This window comes from Ranitomeya imitator, chromosome 3 (assembly GCF_032444005.1).
Source record: "Ranitomeya imitator isolate aRanImi1 chromosome 3, aRanImi1.pri, whole genome shotgun sequence".
Lineage (NCBI taxonomy): Eukaryota > Metazoa > Chordata > Amphibia > Anura > Dendrobatidae > Ranitomeya > Ranitomeya imitator.
Genome location: NC_091284.1, coordinates 416,643,151 through 416,662,628, shown reverse-complemented (window position 1 = coordinate 416,662,628; position 19,478 = coordinate 416,643,151). Strand labels below are relative to the sequence as shown.

Genomic DNA, 19,478 nt, shown 5'->3' with positions numbered 1-19,478 from the left:
GAGAAACAGCGCTGTGACCACGCCCATCCGACCTGACCAGCCTGATTGACAGGCGAAAAAGGACACTTGTGTAAGGTATTTCGGCAGCATAGGTAGGGAATCAGGGGACAAAAAATACCCTATTGTAAAGCACAGCTCAGGCCCTATTTAACGGTATTTTTATCTCCTACTGAAAAAATGGGGTGACAGGTTCCCTTTAATACTACAATTATTACTAATCTCAATGGCTTGTGGCAGTAGACAGGGTGGAGTTAATCCTCTCTTGACTTCCCTTCCCACTCTCCATTAAGGTGGATTTTCTACATTAGCCATGGCAAGTCAGATGCCTTTTCACCTTAATGAGTACTACTGCAGCCTTGCAGTCCTGGGTTCAAATCCCATCAAGACATAATCTGCAAGGAATTTCTATGCTGCCCCTCTGCTTGTGTGGGTTCCCGCTGAACGGCTTAATTTTGCTATTTTAGATAATTTTCTCTATTACCAAATCAATCGGTTTTTGCCCAGTCCTCTCTTTTTTTTTTTAGAATATGACCACAAACAATTCACTGGTCTTGCAGGAGACTTGTCACAGATTTCACCCTCTGCATTGCAAAGGACCTAGTCTTCAAAAGGTCTTATTCATAGGACTGTTTTGTTTCCTCAAAGGAAACGCCCTCCTGATGAGTGTAGCGAGTCTTCTGGCGAATGTGTGTTTCTCAACAAACCTGGGAAACACACATTCGCCAGAAGACTCGCTACACTCATCAGGAGGGCGTTAAACTAGAAGAAGAGGGGACGGGAAGAAAAACATTAGACTCGAACAAAGACGACCCAGGAAAACATACTCAGAAGGGAGGTAAGAACATTTCTAAAACAATCCACAGTGAGGAGATTGGAACAAAACAAAATCCTCTAAACTGCATGCTCGCAAACGCCAGAAGCCTGACAAACAAGATGGAAGAACTAGAAGCAGAAATATCTACAGGTAACTTTGACATAGTGGGAATAACCGAGACATGGTTAGATGAAAGCTATGACTGGGCAGTTAACTTACAGGGTTACAGTCTGTTTAGAAAGGATCGTAAAAATCGGAGAGGAGGAGGGGTTTGTCTCTATGTAAAGTCTTGTCTAAAGTCCACTTTAAGGGAGGATATTAGCGAAGGGTATGAGGATGTCGAGTCCATATGGGTTGAAATTCATGGAGGGAAAAATGGTAACAAAATTCTCATTGGGGTCTGTTACAAACCCCCAAATATAACAGAAAGCATGGAAAGTCTACTTCTAAAGCAGATAGATGAAGCTGCAACCCATAATGAGGTCCTGGTTATGGGGGACTTTAACTACCCGGATATTAACTGGGAAACAGAAACCTGTGAAACCCATAAAGGCAACAGGTTTCTGCTAATAACCAAGAAAAATTATCTTTCACAATTGGTGCAGAATCCAACCAGAGGAGCAGCACTTTTAGACCTAATACTATCTAATAGACCTGACAGAATAACAAATCTGCAGGTGGTTGGGCATTTAGGAAATAGCGACCACAATATTGTGCAGTTTCACCTGTCTTTCACTAGGGGGACTTGTCAGGGAGTCACAAAAACATTGAACTTTAGGAAGGCAAAGTTTGAACAGCTTAGAGATGCCCTTAATCTGGTAGACTGGGACAATATCCTCAGAAATGAGAATACAGATAATAAATGGGAAATGTTTAAGAACATCCTAAATAGGCAGTGTAAGCGGTTTATACCTTGTGGGAATAAAAGGACTAGAAATAGGAAAAACCCAATGTGGCTAAACAAAGAAGTAAGACAGGCAATTAACAGTAAAAAGAAAGCATTTGCACTACTAAAGCAGGATGGCACCATTGAAGCTCTAAAAAACTATAGGGAGAAAAATACTTTATCTAAAAAACTAATTAAAGCTGCCAAAAAGGAAACAGAGAAGCACATTGCTAAGGAGAGTAAAACTAATCCCAAACTGTTCTTCAACTATATCAATAGTAAAAGAATAAAAACTGAAAATGTAGGCCCCTTAAAAAATAGTGAGGAAAGAATGGTTGTAGATGACGAGGAAAAAGCTAACATATTAAACACCTTCTTCTCCACGGTATTCACGGTGGAAAATGAAATGCTAAGTGAAATCCCAAGAAACAATGAAAACCCTATATTAAGAGTCACCAATCTAACCCAAGAAGAGGTGCGAAACCGGCTAAATAAGATTAAAATAGATAAATCTCCGGGTCCGGATGGCATACACCCACGAGTACTAAGAGAACTAAGTAATGTAATAGATAAACCATTATTTCTTATTTTTAGGGACTCTATAGCGACAGGGTCTGTTCCGCAGGACTGGCGCATAGCAAATGTGGTGCCAATATTCAAAAAGGGCTCTAAAAGTGAACCTGGAAATTATAGGCCAGTAAGTCTAACCTCTATTGTTGGTAAAATATTTGAAGGGTTTCTGAGGGATGTTATTCTGGATTATCTCAATGAGAATAACTGTTTAACTCCATATCAGCATGGGTTTATGAGAAATCGCTCCTGTCAAACCAATCTAATCAGTTTTTATGAAGAGGTAAGCTATAGACTGGACCACGGTGAGTCATTGGACGTGGTATATCTCGATTTTTCCAAAGCGTTTGATACCGTGCCGCACAAGAGGTTGGTACACAAAATGAGAATGCTTGGTCTGGGGGAAAATGTGTGTAAATGGGTTAGTAACTGGCTTAGTGATAGAAAGCAGAGGGTGGTTATAAATGGTATAGTCTCTAACTGGGTCGCTGTGACCAGTGGGGTACCGCAGGGGTCAGTATTGGGACCTGTTCTCTTCAACATATTCATTAATGATCTGGTAGAAGGTTTACACAGTAAAATATCGATATTTGCAGATGATACAAAACTATGTAAAGCAGTTAATACAAGAGAAGATAGTATTCTGCTACAGATGGATCTGGATAAGTTGGAAACTTGGGCTGAAAGGTGGCAGATGAGGTTTAACAATGATAAATGTAAGGTTATACACATGGGAAGAGGGAATCAATATCACCATTACACACTGAACGGGAAACCACTGGGTAAATCTGACAGGGAGAAGGACTTGGGGATCCTAGTTAATGATAAACTTACCTGGAGCAGCCAGTGCCAGGCAGCAGCTGCCAAGGCAAACAGGATCATGGGGTGCATTAAAAGAGGTCTGGATACACATGATGAGAGCATTATACTGCCTCTGTACAAATCCCTAGTTAGACCGCACATGGAGTACTGTGTCCAGTTTTGGGCACCGGTGCTCAGGAAGGATATAATGGAACTAGAGAGAGTACAAAGGAGGGCAACAAAATTAATAAAGGGGATGGGAGAACTACAATACCCAGATAGATTAGCGAAATTAGGATTATTTAGTCTAGAAAAAAGACGACTGAGGGGCGATCTAATAACCATGTATAAGTATATAAGGGGACAATACAAATATCTCGCTGAGGATCTGTTTATACCAAGGAAGGTGACGGGCACAAGGGGGCATTCTTTGCGTCTGGAGGAGAGAAGGTTTTTCCACCAACATAGAAGAGGATTCTTTACTGTTAGGGCAGTGAGAATCTGGAATTGCTTGCCTGAGGAGGTGGTGATGGCGAACTCAGTCGAGGGGTTCAAGAGAGGCCTGGATGTCTTCCTGGAGCAGAACAATATTGTATCATACAATTATTAGGTTCTATAGAAGGACGTAGATCTGGGGATTTATTATGATGGAATATAGGCTGAACTGGATGGACAAATGTCTTTTTTCGGCCTTACTAACTATGTTACTATGTTAGACCGTTTTATACAGTGTGCTGGACTCAGTCCAGTGTGTCAGATATTAAAATTAAGGTTTCATTTTATTTCACAAAAATACATATCCTATAGATTTTTCAAAGCTTTTCTCCATCAATTGCTCAGTAGAAAAAACAGCACCCAGAAGACGCACACATGGCATCTGTGTGTTATCTGATTTATTTTCAAGGACCCATTCACTTGAATGAGCAACTTTAACCCCTTCGTGACATGCGCCGTACTAGTACTGCGCTGCCGGCACTGCATTAGTGCCAGCAGCAGTACTAGTACGGCGCACCGATCACCGCGGTCTCGCGCTGAGCGCCGCGGTGATCGGGTGCGGGTGTCAGCTGTATATGACAGCTGACACCCCGCAGCAATGCCCACGATCGGCGCTATCGCCGATCGCGGGCATTTAACCCCTCTGATGCCGCTGTCAGTAGTGACAGCGGCATAGAGGGGGATCGCGCAGGGACGGGGGCTCCCTGCGCTCTCCCACCGGAGCAACGCAATGAGATCGCGTTGCTCCGGTGACCCGGAAGGAGTCCCCGGATCCAAGATGGCCGCCGGACTCCTTCCGGGTCATGAAGTGACCTGGCTAGCCGGCGCCTGCTGAGAGCAGGCGACAGAAAGCCACCTAAACTGCCTGTCAGATCAACGATCTGATCTAATACAGAGATGTCCCACCCTGGGACAATGTTAGAAAGTAAAAAAAAAAAAAATAGAATGTGTAAAAAAAAAATAAAAAAAAATCCCCAAATAAAAAAACAAAAAAAACATTTCCCAATAAATCCATTTATTTATGTAAAAAAAAAAAAAAAAAAAAAACAATAAATGTACACATATTTGGTATCGCCGCGTCCGTAACGACCCGCTCTATAAAACTATCCCACTAGTTAACCCCATCAGTGAACACCGCAAAAAAAAAAAAAAAACAAGGCAAAAAACAACGCTTTATTATCATACAGGCGAACAAAAAGTGGAATAACACGCGATCAAAACGACGGATATAAATAACCATGGTACCGCTGAAAACGTCATCTTGTCCTGCAAAAAAAAAGCCACCATACAGCATCATCAGCAGAAAAATAAAAAAGTTATAGCTCTCAGAATAATGCGATGCAAAAACAATTATTTTTTTATATAAAATAGTTTTTATTGTGTAAAAGCGCCAAAACATAAAAAAAATTACATAAATGAGGTATCGCTGTAATCGTACTGACCCGAAGAATAAAACTACTTTATCCATTTTACCACACGTGGAACGGTATAAACGCCCCCCCTAAAAGAAATTCATGAATAGCTGGTTTTTGTTCATTCCGCCTCCCAAAAATCGGAATAAAAAGCGATCAAAAAATGTCATCTGCCCGAAAATGTTACCAATAAAAACGTCAACTCGTCCCGCAAAAAACAAGACCTCATATGACTCTGTGGGCCAAAATATGGATAAATTATAGCTCTCAATATGTGGTGATGCAAAAACTATTTTTTGCAATAAAAAGCGTCTTTTAGTGTGTGACGGCTGCCAACCCAAAAAATCCGCTAAAAAACCCGCTATAAAAGTAAATCAAACCCCCCTTCATCACCCCCTTAGTTAGGGAAAAATAATAAAATGTAAAAAAATGTATTTATTTCCATTTTCCCATTAGGGCTAGGGTTAGGGCTAGGGTTAGGGTTGGGGTTAGGGTTTCAGTTATAATTTGGGGTTTCCACTGTTTAGACACATCAGGGGCTCTCCAAACGCGACATGGCGTCCGATCTCAATTCCAGCCAATTCTGCTTTGAAAAAGTAAAACAGGGCTCCTTCCCTTCCGAGTTCTCCTGTGTGCCCAAACAGTGGTTCCCCCCAACATATGGGGTATCAGCGTTCTCAGGACAAGTTGGACAACAACTTTTGGGGTCCAATTTGTCCTGTTACCCTTGGGAAAATAAAAACATAGGGGATAAAATATCATTTTCGTGGAAAAAAAAATATTTTTTATTTTCACGGCTCTGCGTTATAAACTGTAGTGAAACACTTGTTGGTTCAAAGCTCTCACAACACATCTAGATAAGTTCCTTGGGGGGTCTAGTTTCCAATATGGGGTCACTTGTGGTGGGTTTCTACTGTTTAGGTACACCAGGGGCTCTGCAAATGCAACATGACACCTGCAGTCCATTCCATCTAAGTCTGCATTTCAAACGGTGCTCCTTCCCTTCCGAGCTCTGCCATGCACTCAAACGGTGGTTCCCCCCCACATGTGGGGTATCAGCGTACTCAGGACAAATTGGACAATAACATTTGTGGTCCAATTTCTCCTGTTACCCTTGGGAAAAAAAAATTGCGGGCTAAAACATCATTTTGTGGAAAGAAAAAATGATTTTTTAATTTTCACAATGCTACATTCTAAACTTTAGTGAAACAATTGGGGTTAAAAGTGCTCACCACACATCTAGATAAGTTCCTTAGGGGGTCTTCTTTCCAAAATGGGGTCACTTGTGGGGGGTTTCCACTGTTAAGGCACGTCAGGGGCTCTCCAAATGCGACATGGTGTCCGATCTCAATTCCAGCCAGTTTTGCATTGAAAAGTCAAATGGCACTCCTTCCCTTCCGAGCTCTGCCATGCGCTCAAACAGTGGTTTATCCCCATATATGAAGTATCGACGTACTCAGGACAAATTGCACAACAACTTTTGTTGTCCAATTTATCCTTTTACCCTTGGGAAAATAAAAAATTTGGGGCAAAAAGATCATTTTTTGTGAAAATTAATATAATCTTTTTTTTACGGCTCTACATTATAAACTTCTGTGAAGCACTTGGAGGTTCAAAGAGCTCACCACACATCTAGATTAGTTCCTTAGGGGGTCTACTTTCCAAAATGGTGTCACTTGTGGGGGTTTCCACTGTTTAGGCACATCAGGGGCTCTCCAATCGTGACATGGGCTCCGATCTCAATTCCAGCAAATCTTGCATTGAAAAGTCAAATGGCGCTCCTTCCCTTCCGAGCTCTGCCATCTGCCCAAACAGTGGTTTACCCCCACATATGGGGTATCGGCGTACTCAGGACAAATTGTACAACGACTTTTGTGGTCCAATTTCTCCTGTTACCCTTGGTAAAATGAAACAAATAGGACCTGAAGTAAAAATTTTGTGAAAAAAAAGTTAAATGTTCAATTTTTTTAAACATTCAAAAAATTCCTGTGAAGCACCTGAAGGGTTAATAAACTTTTTGAATGTGGTTTTGAGTACCTTGAGGGGTGCAGTTTTTAGAATGGTGTTACTTTTGGGCATTTTCTGTCATATAGACCCCTCAAAGTCACTTCAAGTGTGAGGTGGTCCGTAAAAAAATGGTTTTGCAAATTTTGTTGCAAAAATGAGAAATCGCTGGTCAACTTTTAACCCTTATAACGTCCTAACAAAAAAAAATTATGTTTCCAAAATTGTGCTGATGTAAAGCAGACATGTGGGAAATGTTGTTTATTAACTATATTATGTGATATAACTCTCTAATTTAAGGGCATATAAACTAAGAGTTTGAAAATTGCTAAATTTTCATAATTTCCGACAAATTTTTGTTTTTTTCACAAATAAATGCAAGTCATATCGAAGAAGTTTTACCACTATCATGAAGTACAATATGTCACGAGAAAACAATGTCAGAATCACCAGGATCCGTTGAAGCGTTTCAGAGTTATGACCTCATAAAGTGACAGTGGTCAGAATTGTAAAAATTGGCCCTGTCACTTAGGTGAAAACAGGCTTTGGGGTGAAGGAGTTAACCAGTAAAGCAGATCATATATAGAAATACTTCAATTTTCTTTTTGCTAACAATTGATCTCTCCTTAGGCCTGAACTGTGGGTGTTCAGATATTCTATAAGAGTTGTTTCACACATAAAAAAAAAAAAAAAAAGTTCCTTTCCAGACAGGTTCTGAGCCCAATCTTTAATTGGATAAAAAAAAAAATACACAACTAACAGTAAGGACCTACACGTCTCTTTCCTGCTGGGTACACTTCAGGTTTTAGCTCAAAAAGCTAAATGAAAAACTACAGTGTGTCCGTAAAGTCATGGTGCACTTTTATAGTTTACATTTTGGCGCCCTTTCTCTGGCCCAATCATATCAGATCTGTTCATGAGGAGAGATAAGAACCAATCAAACAACACAAACTCATTTGCCTTGCGCAGGCGTGTACTATGGAGGACAGAGAATGAACTTCAATCCAATATTGCAGCCAGCATGTAAGGAAAGGGTGAATCAAACACCTGAAAACCCCGCCCCTATGGCTGAAGATTGTTCCCTCCAAATTCAGGTGACAGAGTCCCTTTAAGCTGTTGCTGAGCCCCCCAGTCAGATTAACCCCTGAAACTGAACTCTGATTAATACACTGCCAAGTCTGTGACATCATGCAACCACAAGCTTATGCTATCATTTGGATGTGTGTAGGGCAACAAATGGGGCCCACATTGAACTGCACTGAATAGATATGAAACTGGGAGAGTTTTTCTTTTATTTGGAGCACCCTTCACATTTCTATCGTTTTTTGTTGCTTTCCAGTGACTGGTCAAAAGTGCATCATGACTTTACGGACACTATTACTTTGTCTCTAAAACCACCATTACAATTATGGTGGTCTTTCCCTAAGGTTTGCCTTTTCTGGAGGTGTGAGCTCACTCTTCCTTATTGCATGATATTTCCATGGTTAGGTTGCTTTCTTTTCTGTCCTCTATAGGTTAGGCTGTTTATACTGAAACAATCTGATAAAACGTTGTATACTGTGCCGTTATTTGTTACATTTCTCAAAATATTCAACTTCAAAAATGATTAAAATTAAACTTCAAAAGCGATACTCGGTACATACAGGAGCCCAACAAGCAAAATCGAGTAACGAGCACTTGCGCTCATCACTAGTGATGAGCGAGTGTACTCGTTGCTCGGGTTTTCCTGAGTACGCTCGGGCAGTCTCCGAGTATTTGTAAGTGCTCGGACATTTAGTTTTCATCGCCTCAGCTGAATGATTTACAGCTACTAGCCAGGCTGAGTACATGTGGGGGTTGCCTGGTTTCTAGGGAATCCCAACATGTAATCAAGCTGTCTAGTAGCCGCAAATCATGCAGCTGCTGCAAAGAAAACGAAATCTCCGAGCACTACAAAATACTCGGAGACCATCCGAGCATGCTCAGGAAACCCCGAGCAACGAGCTCATCACTACTTATCAACACTGTGGGATCACACAGTTTGAACTATATTTAGCCATACAGCACATTTCCGCAAGAGAAAAGAAGTCCATAACTTACCATGTTATCAATAGCTGCAGCCGCATCCTAAAAAAAGGAAAAATTTTTTTTTTTTTTTTTTTTTTTTACCAAGGTTAGAATTATATTCAAAAGTTCATACATTTATCACAGTTCCTTAGAAGGGTAAAAAGAAAAAAAAAAAAGTTCAACTAACCTCTGGAAGCTCAAACTCAACAAAAGCAAATCCTCTGTGCTTTTCTGTTAAGAAAACACAATAGCAAATAGTAAAAATAAAAAGTCCAGAAAACGAGCACTCAAAGCACAACTAAAGAGGCAGGGAGTACTATATATTACAAACGGTCAGCATTCTGCAGCCTGGGTACACACGTTATTCAGAAAGCCCAGACAACCCCTAATTGCCAAACCTGACACTAGATTGCCTGTCACTGCATTCTGCTGCATAAGGGCCCCGACAGATTTCCTTGATCGTCACAGGGCATCTGCTTTGTCTCTGCTCCAATTTTCAATTGAGAGAAGCAGGAGGAACATCAGTCCGCACATCACCACAAGTCTGCAAAGTGCATGTGAGCGATCTCGTGACGAACGCTGGAATCGGCAAGTAGAGTAAAATCACAACAGAGCGCATTTTACCCAACTTTAGGACTCAGCATGTCAGTGTCTACTTGCAGAAGTAAAAATACACAGGGGCACACCTGTCAGCCTAGGGGAGCAAAGCAGGGAAAAGGCGTAAGGGACCGGACATTGGAGCTAGTCACCATAGCTGCCGGACAGATATTAAACCTATGTTGTATCAGAGTAAAACAAACATCTGCAATAATTGAGCCAATGTCCGATTCATGCGGCCCGGGGGTCGTGCAGTGGGAATCAGCTGCCACGTTCCTTATAGTGTGTCAAAATAACACTGGAAGCCTCAGCATCATACATTACATACTGGCATCTCCAGATCACCATGTAATGGCTCAGTGTGGAAATCCTATCAATTTAATGCAATGATAACAGCTAAAAAGTATTGGGAGGTTCTGCAGCAGCTGAGTTGTGTATTATGCAGCTCTTCACTATATATTTTCACTCTGCCACACATGACTATAGACTTCTACTGTGTCAGGGGGGATATGGGGGGCATGTGACAGCTTCCTCGCCACTGTGCATGTGATGGGATGTAGATTATTGCGCTGCAGATGAGAAACACTTACTTTTAATAGCTGCCAGGGAATGAGCGGTGCTATTGATTAGTCATATAGGCAGAGGATTCTCAGCATCAGCGGGCGGGGAGATGCCGCATCAGGGACCTGCTTGTAAGACTAGTAAATAACGCGGCTCGGTCACCGGGGGCTGTTAAAAGTATGTTTTTCTATTAAACAATGCAGCATTTTAGAGACAAACATCCATGGCTGGGATACTACAGCCAGTATTTCAACATGCTGCCCATAGTTTGGGAAGCATTAGCTGACAGGTAGAGATGAGCGAATTTCATCGGGTCCCTCCTTATTCGGCAAGCTATAGCGCTAATCGAATAAGCTGCAGAGGGAACCCGGATACATGGAGGGCCCCGGCTGATCAGCTGCATGTGTCACGGCTGTTTCCCTGTCACAGCACATGCATGGAGAGCCTGAGTGTTGGGCTATCCAGGCATGTGTCCCGTCTGTCACACAGCCACCACACTCGCTCAGCTCTACCCTGCGGCTTATTCGGTAAGCGCTATAACTTGCCGACTAAGCCCTGACCCGATCAAATTTGCTCTACTGACAGGTTCACTTTAAGACTGATAATTTTTGGAAACTGCCAAGTAAGTTTGTAACCAATCCACATTTTTAATATGAGTCTAATCTAAAGACTTTCTGTGGGTTACAGGGGAGGCAAAACCATAATATACTTAAAAAAATAAATAAAAAGGAACACATGAAGTGTAATCTTTTCACTGGTCATTAGCTCTGGTGTTACCCCTTACAACCACGGAAAATTTGGGGATTAAGTTTTATCCTCCATTTATTCCTACAATGAAAGCGTTTGTATTTCTCAGTTAACATAGCCACACGAGGGACTGTTTTCTGCAAGACAAGTTGATGTTAGCTCCCGAAACGCGTCGGACTGAGTCCCTTACATTACCCGACAGACCTGACCATACATATGGGAGTGACGTCCCTACCTTAACCAGTAGCGGTATCCACCGTGTAGGTCAACCAGCAGGGATTCTTGCATGCTGGCCAACGGCCGGGGCAGCCTTCGTTCACTATCACTGCCTAAACACAGCCCCTTCTAAACTTCATCGCAATTGTCATCCTTGGACTAACAAAGCAGGTCAATGACCTGTCATAAGCCAATACAGACGACTACCTAAAGGTACCGTCACACTAGACGATATCGCTAGCGATCCGTGACGTTGCAGCGTCCTGGCTAGCGATATCGTCCAGTGTGACGGGCAGCAGCGATCAGGCCCCTGCTGTGATGTCGCTGGTCGGGGAAGAAAGTCCAGAACTTTATTTGGTCGCTGGACTCCCCGCAGACATCGCTGAATCGGCGTGTGTGACACCGATTCAGCGATGTCTTCACTGGTAACCAGGGTAAACATCGGGTTACTAAGCGCGGCCCTGCGCTTAGTTACCCGATGTTTACCCTGGTTACCAGCATCGTTGGTCGCTGGAGAGCTGTCTGTGTGACAGCTCTCCAGCGACGCTGCAGCGATCCGGATCGTTGTCGGTATCGCTGCAGCGTCGCTAAGTGTGACGGTACCTTAAGCAGAAGCAGAGTACCAAGTGCAGACCCCCCACAGCACGAGCAGATCATTAACTGAAAACTACAAACGCAGATTAAACAACCACAAGACGGATTTCATCACCTCCGGTATCATTGTAATCAGTATAACGGCGCTGACCTGACACTGTGTGTAGTTTACCGTGCTCAATCCTGCTGACAGGGTCACTTTAAATACTACAATTCTCTTCATAAAGTGAGAAAACCTCCTTGTCTCATCCTACTACATGGGGAAATGTGCAAAGTCCTTGTAACTAAGCAACGCTGCCTCCTATTAATACACAGATTCATCTGAAGAAGGGTGGGATTTTTCATTCTATGATTCACAGCTTGCTGCCAAGGTTACCGGCCACCTCATGGGGGTGGGCTGGATAGGCAGGCAGTTGCCGCACACCATGCCAGTGCTGTTCTGCCGCCGGCCATCACGCTCCGTGTCCCTGCGGCCATCACACAGACTGCTCTGCAAGTCCGGAGCTCAGGGTGTCCCTGGAGAAGCCGCACACGTGCCTGGGGGTCCAGGAGAGAGGACCTGTGAATGAGCCCCCCACTGGAATACCCACCCGTTTCATAGTCCAGAGGGATCTGAATGTCTGTGATGTCTCCGAAGGGGATGAACGCTGCGTGCAGGATCTTCTCATCCACCTCCTCAGCCAGCCCGCCTGCAACACACAGAGAACAGCTGTAACGTCCGCAGTCGGGAGAGACAACACGTGTCTATGGCGCCGGTTCACCGACAGGCACTTATTACTAACCCACGTACAACACCCGCTTGGTGGCAGACATGTTGGATTAAATCGTTCACCTTTACCCTCCACGTCATGAACGTCACGACGTACGACGTCTGGAAACACTAGAGGGAAAAGTGTAACAAGGGCGGTGTCTTCTGTCACGGGATCCTAGCTCAGGCTTCCCGCAGTGCGCATGCGCCTTGTTAGACGCTTTCCACAGTCACTTATAGCTCCCTGTATAATGGCGGACTAGCCGTACTCACGGAGTAATGGAGCCCTCTATGGCGCTACTGTGCCTAGTTATACAGTAGCAGTCAGCAATAATACTGCCTGGTCAGCATGACTTCCAGCATAGAATTAGCACAACTTTAATACTTCCTTTAATCAGAAACCTGTTTTCACCTTCCTGACCAAAGTTTACAATTCTGACCACGCTTCAACGTATCCCACCGATTCGAACTTTATTTTTTCGTGACACATTGTACTTCATGTTAGTGGTAAAAATTTATTCGCTGTGACTTGTGTTGATTTGTGATGAAATCGAAAATTTGGCGAAAAGGTGGAAAATTTAATTCCCAATTTTCAATCTTTGAATTTTTATGCCCTTGAATCAGAGAGCTATGTCACACAAATTAGTCAATAAATAACATTTCCCACGTCTACATCAGCATCATGTTAGAAACATATTTTTTTTTTTGTTTGGAAGTTATGAGGGTTAAAAGTTGACCAGCAATTTCTCATTTTTCCAACAAAATTTACAAAGCCATTTTTTTTTATCAGGGACCACCTGACATTTGAAGGGACTTTGAGGGGTCTATGGATATGACAGAAAGTACCCAAAAGTGACACCATTCTAAAAACTGCACCCCCTCAAGGTTCTCAAAACCAGGGGTGTCAAACTGCATTCCTCGAGGGCCGCAAAGGATGCGTGTTTTCAAGATTTCCTTAGCATTGCACAAGGTGCTGGAATCATGATGTGTGTAGGTGATAATTTAATCACCTGTGCAGTACAAGGAAATCCTGAAAACATGACCTGTTTGCAGCCCTTGAGGAATGCAGTTTGACACCCCTGCTCAAAACCACATTCAAGAAGTTTATTAACCCTTCCGACGCTTCACAGGAACTGAAGCAACGTGGAAGGAAAAAATTAACATTTTCACTTACTACCGTATTTTTCGGACTATAAGACGCACCGGACTATAAGGCGCACCCAGGTTTTAGAGGTGGAAAATAGGGAAAAAAAATATTTGAAGCTAAAAAATGTGGTAAAATATTTAAAGGGAACCTGTCACCCCGTTTTTTGAGATTGAGCTATAAATACTGTTAAATAGGGCCTGCGCTGTGTGTTACTATAGTGTATGTAGTGTACCCTGATTCCCCATGTATGCTGAGAAATACATTACCAAAGTCGCCGTTTTCGCCTGTCAATCAGGCTGGTCTGGTCAGGTGGGCGTGTTCACAGCGCTCTTTTCTTCCCCAGCTTTCCGTTGGTGGCGTAGTGGTGTGCGCATGTCCAGAGTTCCGACTTCTCTGCGCCCACGTGAAGACACAGCGCGCGATCTGCGCTGTAATCCCTTGCATCGGTGGGGGCGGCCATCTTCCTGGGGCCGCGCGTGCGCAGATGGAGTACTCTGCTGCACGGGGCTTCAGGAAAATGGCCGCGGGCAGCCGCACGTGCGCATTAGAGATCGCGGCGGCCATTTTCCCAAAGCCGAGTTTGGATCTCGGCTTTGGGAAAATGGCCGCCGCGATTATACCGTCCGCAGCAGCAGATCGCTGCTATGTAGCAGAGCCGATCGTGCTATGCCTGCTTCTAGCCTCCCATGGAGGCTATTGAAGCATGGCAAAAGTTAAAAAAAAAAAAGTTTAAAAAAATGTGAAAAAAATAAAAACATAAAAGTTTAAGGGTATGTGCACACGTCCGGATTTTTCGCGGTTTTTTTTGCGGATTTTCCCGATAAAAACGCTATAAATCCGCATAAAAAACGCTCAAATTATGCATCCTATCATTTAGAATGCATTCCGCATTTTTTGTGCAGATGTATGCGTTTTTTTCCGCAAAAAAAACGCAATCCGCAAAAAGAATGGCCATGCTCATTCTTTTTGCGGATTTTCTGCGGATTTCATGCATTCAGGAAAAAAAAAAAAAAAAACCGCAAAAAATCCGCAAAAAATCCGCGCAAAAAACGCGAGAAAAACGCGCGGAAAAAAACGCGATTTTCTGGCAGATTTCTCCGGATTTTGTCAGGAAAAAAACCTGACGTGTGCACATACCCTAAATCACCCCCCTTTCGCCCCAATCAAAATAAATCAATAAAGAAAATATTAAATCTACGCATATTTGGTATCGCCGCGCTCAGAATCGCCCGATCTATCAATTAAAAAAAAGTATTAACCTGATCGCTAAACAGCGTAGCGGGAAAAAAATGCGAAATGCCAGAATTACGTTTTTTTGGTCGCCGCGACATTGCATTAAAATGCAATAACGGGCGATCAAAAGAACGTATCTGCACCGAAATGCTATCATTAAAAACATCATCTCGGCACGCAAAAAATAAGCCCTCAACCGACCCCAGATGATGAAAAATGGAAACGCTACGAGTATCGGAAAATGGCGCAATTTTTTTTTTTTTTTTTTTTAGCAAAGTTTGGAATTTTTTTTCACCACTTAGATAAAAAATAACCTAGTCATGTTTGGTGTCTATGAACTCGTAATGACCTGGAGAATCATAATTAATGGCAGGTCAGTTTAAGCATTTAGTGAACCTAGCAAAAAAGCCAAACAAAAAACAAATGTGGGATTGCACTTTTTTTGCAATTTCACCGCACTTGGAATTTTTTTCCCGTTTTCTAGTACACGACATGCTAAAACCAATGATGTCGTTCAAAAGTACAACTCGTCCCGCAAAAAATAAGCCCTCACATGGCCAAATTGACGGAAAAATAAAAAAGTTATGGCTCTGGGAAGGAGGGGAGCGAAAAACGAACACGGAAAAACGAAAAATCCCCCGGTCATGAAGGGGTTAATAACATAAATGACATACTATTATATGTGGTGTTATTATATATAATAGTATGTTATTATGTTGGAAGCTGCGGGACCAGTGTGGTGTCTGTAAAGCACTATATGAAGATGCTGGAGGGTGAGTATAAGAATGGGGGCACAGGGCTTATATTTAAAGCACCACTCCAGCACTGCAAAATAACACTGGAGTGCTGCTTTAAAATCCCATGGGAGAACTATAACTCTCAGCATGTCCTGCAGATCCTATGACATGCTGGGAGTTATAGTTCACCAAAGGAGTGGCAGAGTGCTTTATTGTGTTTTGTAAAGACTAACCTCTTAAATGTGGCAGCCAGCCACACTGTGGTGAGGTTAAAGCTGGAGCATCCCATGACTGCTTTCCTTTCCACAGCACAGGTTATGATGAAGCTGCAGATTCTAGTGGAGACTGGAGAGCCTGAAGGACCTGTGATGTTGTCAGGAAGAGGGAGGGCTCTGAGCTGCCATGTGATGCTCCAGCCCGCCCACTCCTGACATCATCACAGGTCCTCCTGCACAGAACTCAGCGTCCAGCCCAGGCATGGCAGGCAGGTATGCAGCCATCTCCTCTCTCCCTTGGCCCCTGCTGCTGCCTCCCCTCCCCCAGACACACAGACCTGCCCAGCTGCTGCAGGAATCAGCACTGGAGAAGCCATGTGTGTCCCTGCTTAAGCATTTGCTGCTCCTGGCTCGCTGCTCAGCTGATAGGTGGGCGGGGAGCCGCTAATGAATATTCACTGCACTTAATCATAGGGAGCACATGGTTTCTCCAGCGCTGATTCTGGGCAGCGGAACATCCTGAAGTGGGATAACAGTGCGATCCCACTCACTGCTGCCCCCCTCCCCACATGCTACATCCGTACCATAAGACGCACCCACACTTTCCTCCCAAATTTGGAGGAAAAAAAGTGCGTCTTATGGTCGGAAAAATACGGGTATTTACTTTAGACCCACATGTTTTTATTTTCACAAGGGTAACCGGAAAAAATGGGCCATAAAATTTGTTGTGCAATTTCTCCAAAGTACACCGATACCCGATATGTGGGAGAAAACTACTGTTTGGATGCACAGCAAGGCTTGGTTGCGAAAGAGTGACGTTTGACTTTTTGAAAGCAAAATTGGCTGAAATCAAGAGAGGATGCCCTGTTGCATTTGAAGAGCCCCTGATGTGCATAAACAGTGGATACCCCCACAAGTGACCCCATTTTGGAAACTAGACCCCTCAAGGAACTTATGTAAATATGTTGCAAAAACTTTGAATCCCCAGGTGCTTCACAGAAATTTATAACATTGAGCTGTGAAAATTTTTCTTTTTAACACAAATGTACTTTTAGCCCCAAACTTTTTATTTTCACAAGGGTAACAGGAGAAAATGGACCTCCAAAATAATTGTGCAATTCCTCTTGAGTATGCAGATACCCCATATGTGGGAGAAAACTACTGTTTGAGCGCAAAGCAGGGCTCGAAACAAGGAGCGCTGATTGGCTTTTTGAACTCAAAATTTAACAATCACACCAAATCACCAACAGTCAGGTCCTGACCCACCAAGTGTCTCCGATAAGCCACTCTCTTATATTTGGACCCTACTCTCCTTAAATTATTAATAACACCTTGCCGCACTGATGTAATACACAAAGAAAACCATTCATCCTCAGCAGAACTGAGGATGAAAACCGTAGACTCATGACCACGGTTATTCACAGGAAACTCAGCTAGAGGTAAATAAGAAACCCAATCCTCCTGGCTCACTCGTTCAGTTTTTCCGTTAGACTGTGGATGAAAGGCGGATGAAAATGAAAATGAAAGATGAATCCCTGAGCGAACACAATTTATTTGGAAATAAAATGAATCCAACGATCGTAAAAAATATCAGCTGGAATCCCATGTAATTTCACAATTTCTTTTCATACAAATTTGCGCCAAAGTCTTGGTGTTCCGTAATGCAAGTAGTGCAATGAAATGAGTCATCTTGCTGAACTGTCCACCACCACCACCAATATTTCAGTGTTACTTGCTGATACGGGTAGATCAGTGACGAAATTTACAGACAAATGAGTTCATGGTCTACAGAGAATCACCAAAGGTTGAAGAGCCTTGGTCTGCAGGCAGCTACATATTCCCAAATATCCTGGTGCATCCTAGACTACCAAAAACAATGAGTAGGAAGATATATGGTGGCTAACTACCAGGATGTCCAGCCAAGACTGAATCATGATGGTCACTCAAAATTTTAAGACGGAGAAGTACAGGGACAAACAGTTTACATGAAGCACAGGCAGCAGGGGCGCCCCCCTGAGCCTCTAGGACCTCCTTCTCCAGATTAGAACATATAGTAGCAATAGCTGCATCTTTCTGTAGTATAGGAACAGATTCGTAATTACTTCCCCCCTCTCCCTGGCAAAGCAACAAGATAAAGCATCAGCCTTAATGTACTTATCCCCCGTCCTGTAAATCACAAGAAAGTTGAATCTGCTAGAGAATAATGACCATCTTACCTGTCTAGGAGTCAGATGTTTGGCAGATTCCAAATACAAAAGCTTTTTATTATCTGTGATAACCATGACAGGATGAACTGCCCCCTTCAAAAAATGACATCTCTCCTTAAAGGCCCGCTTTATTGCCGAGAGTTCCCAATTACCAATGTCATATTTTCTCTTGGCGGACAGTTTCTTGGAGAAGTATGCACATGGACGCCATTTACTTGTGGATCAACCCTGCGACAATACAGGACCAACCCCCACCTCTGATGCGTCAGCCTCTACAATGAATGGCTGAGTGACATCAGGCTGTATATAAGAATCGTCGCAGAAGAAAAACATCTCTTTAAAGTGGCAAACTGTATGCATCAGTGGTATGGCCACTATCGTAAAGTTCTTGATGAACTTACGGTAACAATTGGAGAACCCTATAAACTTTTGTAAAGCTTTTAAGTCTTCAAGACAATCCCAATTCAGTACCACCTGTACTTTCGCCAGATCCAAACTACAAATCTACCTGCCAATGTGATGGAAAATGTAATTTAGAAAGTGTTGAAAAACGTCAGGAGCATTAGTCAAACCAAAAGGCATAAGGTATTCGTAGTGTTGTAGCATATTAAAAGGAGTCTTCCATTCATTCATCCCCCTCCTTAATACGGATGAGATTATAGGCCCCCCTAAGCTCCACTTTGGAAAACTACTTAGTCTCAAAGATCTGATTAATGAAATCTGGAACAACAAGGAGTGGACATGGATCCTGAACAGCAATCCGCATTAATTCCCTGAAATCCAATCAGGGGCGCAGACCTTTTTTTTTCCTTAAAGGAATATGGTGCTAAAAGGTGAAAAAATAAAGTCCTGTCTAAAAGCGAGCACAGGTGCCAATCATTGATGTGCATCTGATCAGCGATTTGGCGGCTGTAGGACGCACACAAGGAGTGGTGCAAAGGGGGGAGGAAATTAGAGGGAAAAAATGCCCTAGAAAACAGCGAGCACAAGTGCCGATCAGTGATTTGTGTCAGTAATCAGTGCTCGGCAGCTGCAGGATGCATACACGGAGGTGGTGCAAAGGGGGGGAATAGACAGGGATGAAAAGTCTTCAAGAACCACAAGCACGGATGCTGATCAGTGACTTGCGTCACTGATCAGCGTTCAACGGCTGCAGGACGTACGAACAAAAAAAAAAAGCGACAAAAAGCGAGTGATCAAGTACTGATCAGGGGAAAGTGGGAAGGGGGTTAGGGAGAGGGGATTGGGTTGGATTAAGAAAAAGACAGATAAGGAATGTCTTTCAGAAATCGCAGGAACACCAGTAGTAGTAATGGCACAGGCTTCAAAAAGTCTGTTGCACCACAATTCCCAGTACAGCATGACCGATTAGCCCTATGACCGCTCTGAAGTCAGTTAGTCGTGGGTGCAGCTCGGCTTCACCCGCAACTGGCAGATTTTGGCTGTGA

At 43.2% G+C, this 19,478-nt stretch overlaps 1 protein-coding gene across 1 annotated transcript in view; it reads right to left on the bottom strand.

The window, feature by feature from the left end:
• Nucleotides 1-12,650, bottom strand: part of PPIE (peptidylprolyl isomerase E) — a 29,917-nt gene extending 17,267 nt beyond the window's left edge. Inside the window, exons 1-4 of the mRNA XM_069757177.1 lie at nucleotides 12,526-12,650; nucleotides 12,334-12,432; nucleotides 9,216-9,259; nucleotides 9,062-9,088 (exon numbers count right to left, since the gene is read on the bottom strand). Of these exons, the coding sequence (XP_069613278.1) occupies nucleotides 9,062-9,088; nucleotides 9,216-9,259; nucleotides 12,334-12,432; nucleotides 12,526-12,556 (201 nt within the window). The 5' untranslated portion in view covers nucleotides 12,557-12,650. The remainder of the gene's footprint in view (nucleotides 1-9,061; nucleotides 9,089-9,215; nucleotides 9,260-12,333; nucleotides 12,433-12,525) is intronic.
• Between the last annotated feature and the right edge of the window lie 6,828 nt (nucleotides 12,651-19,478).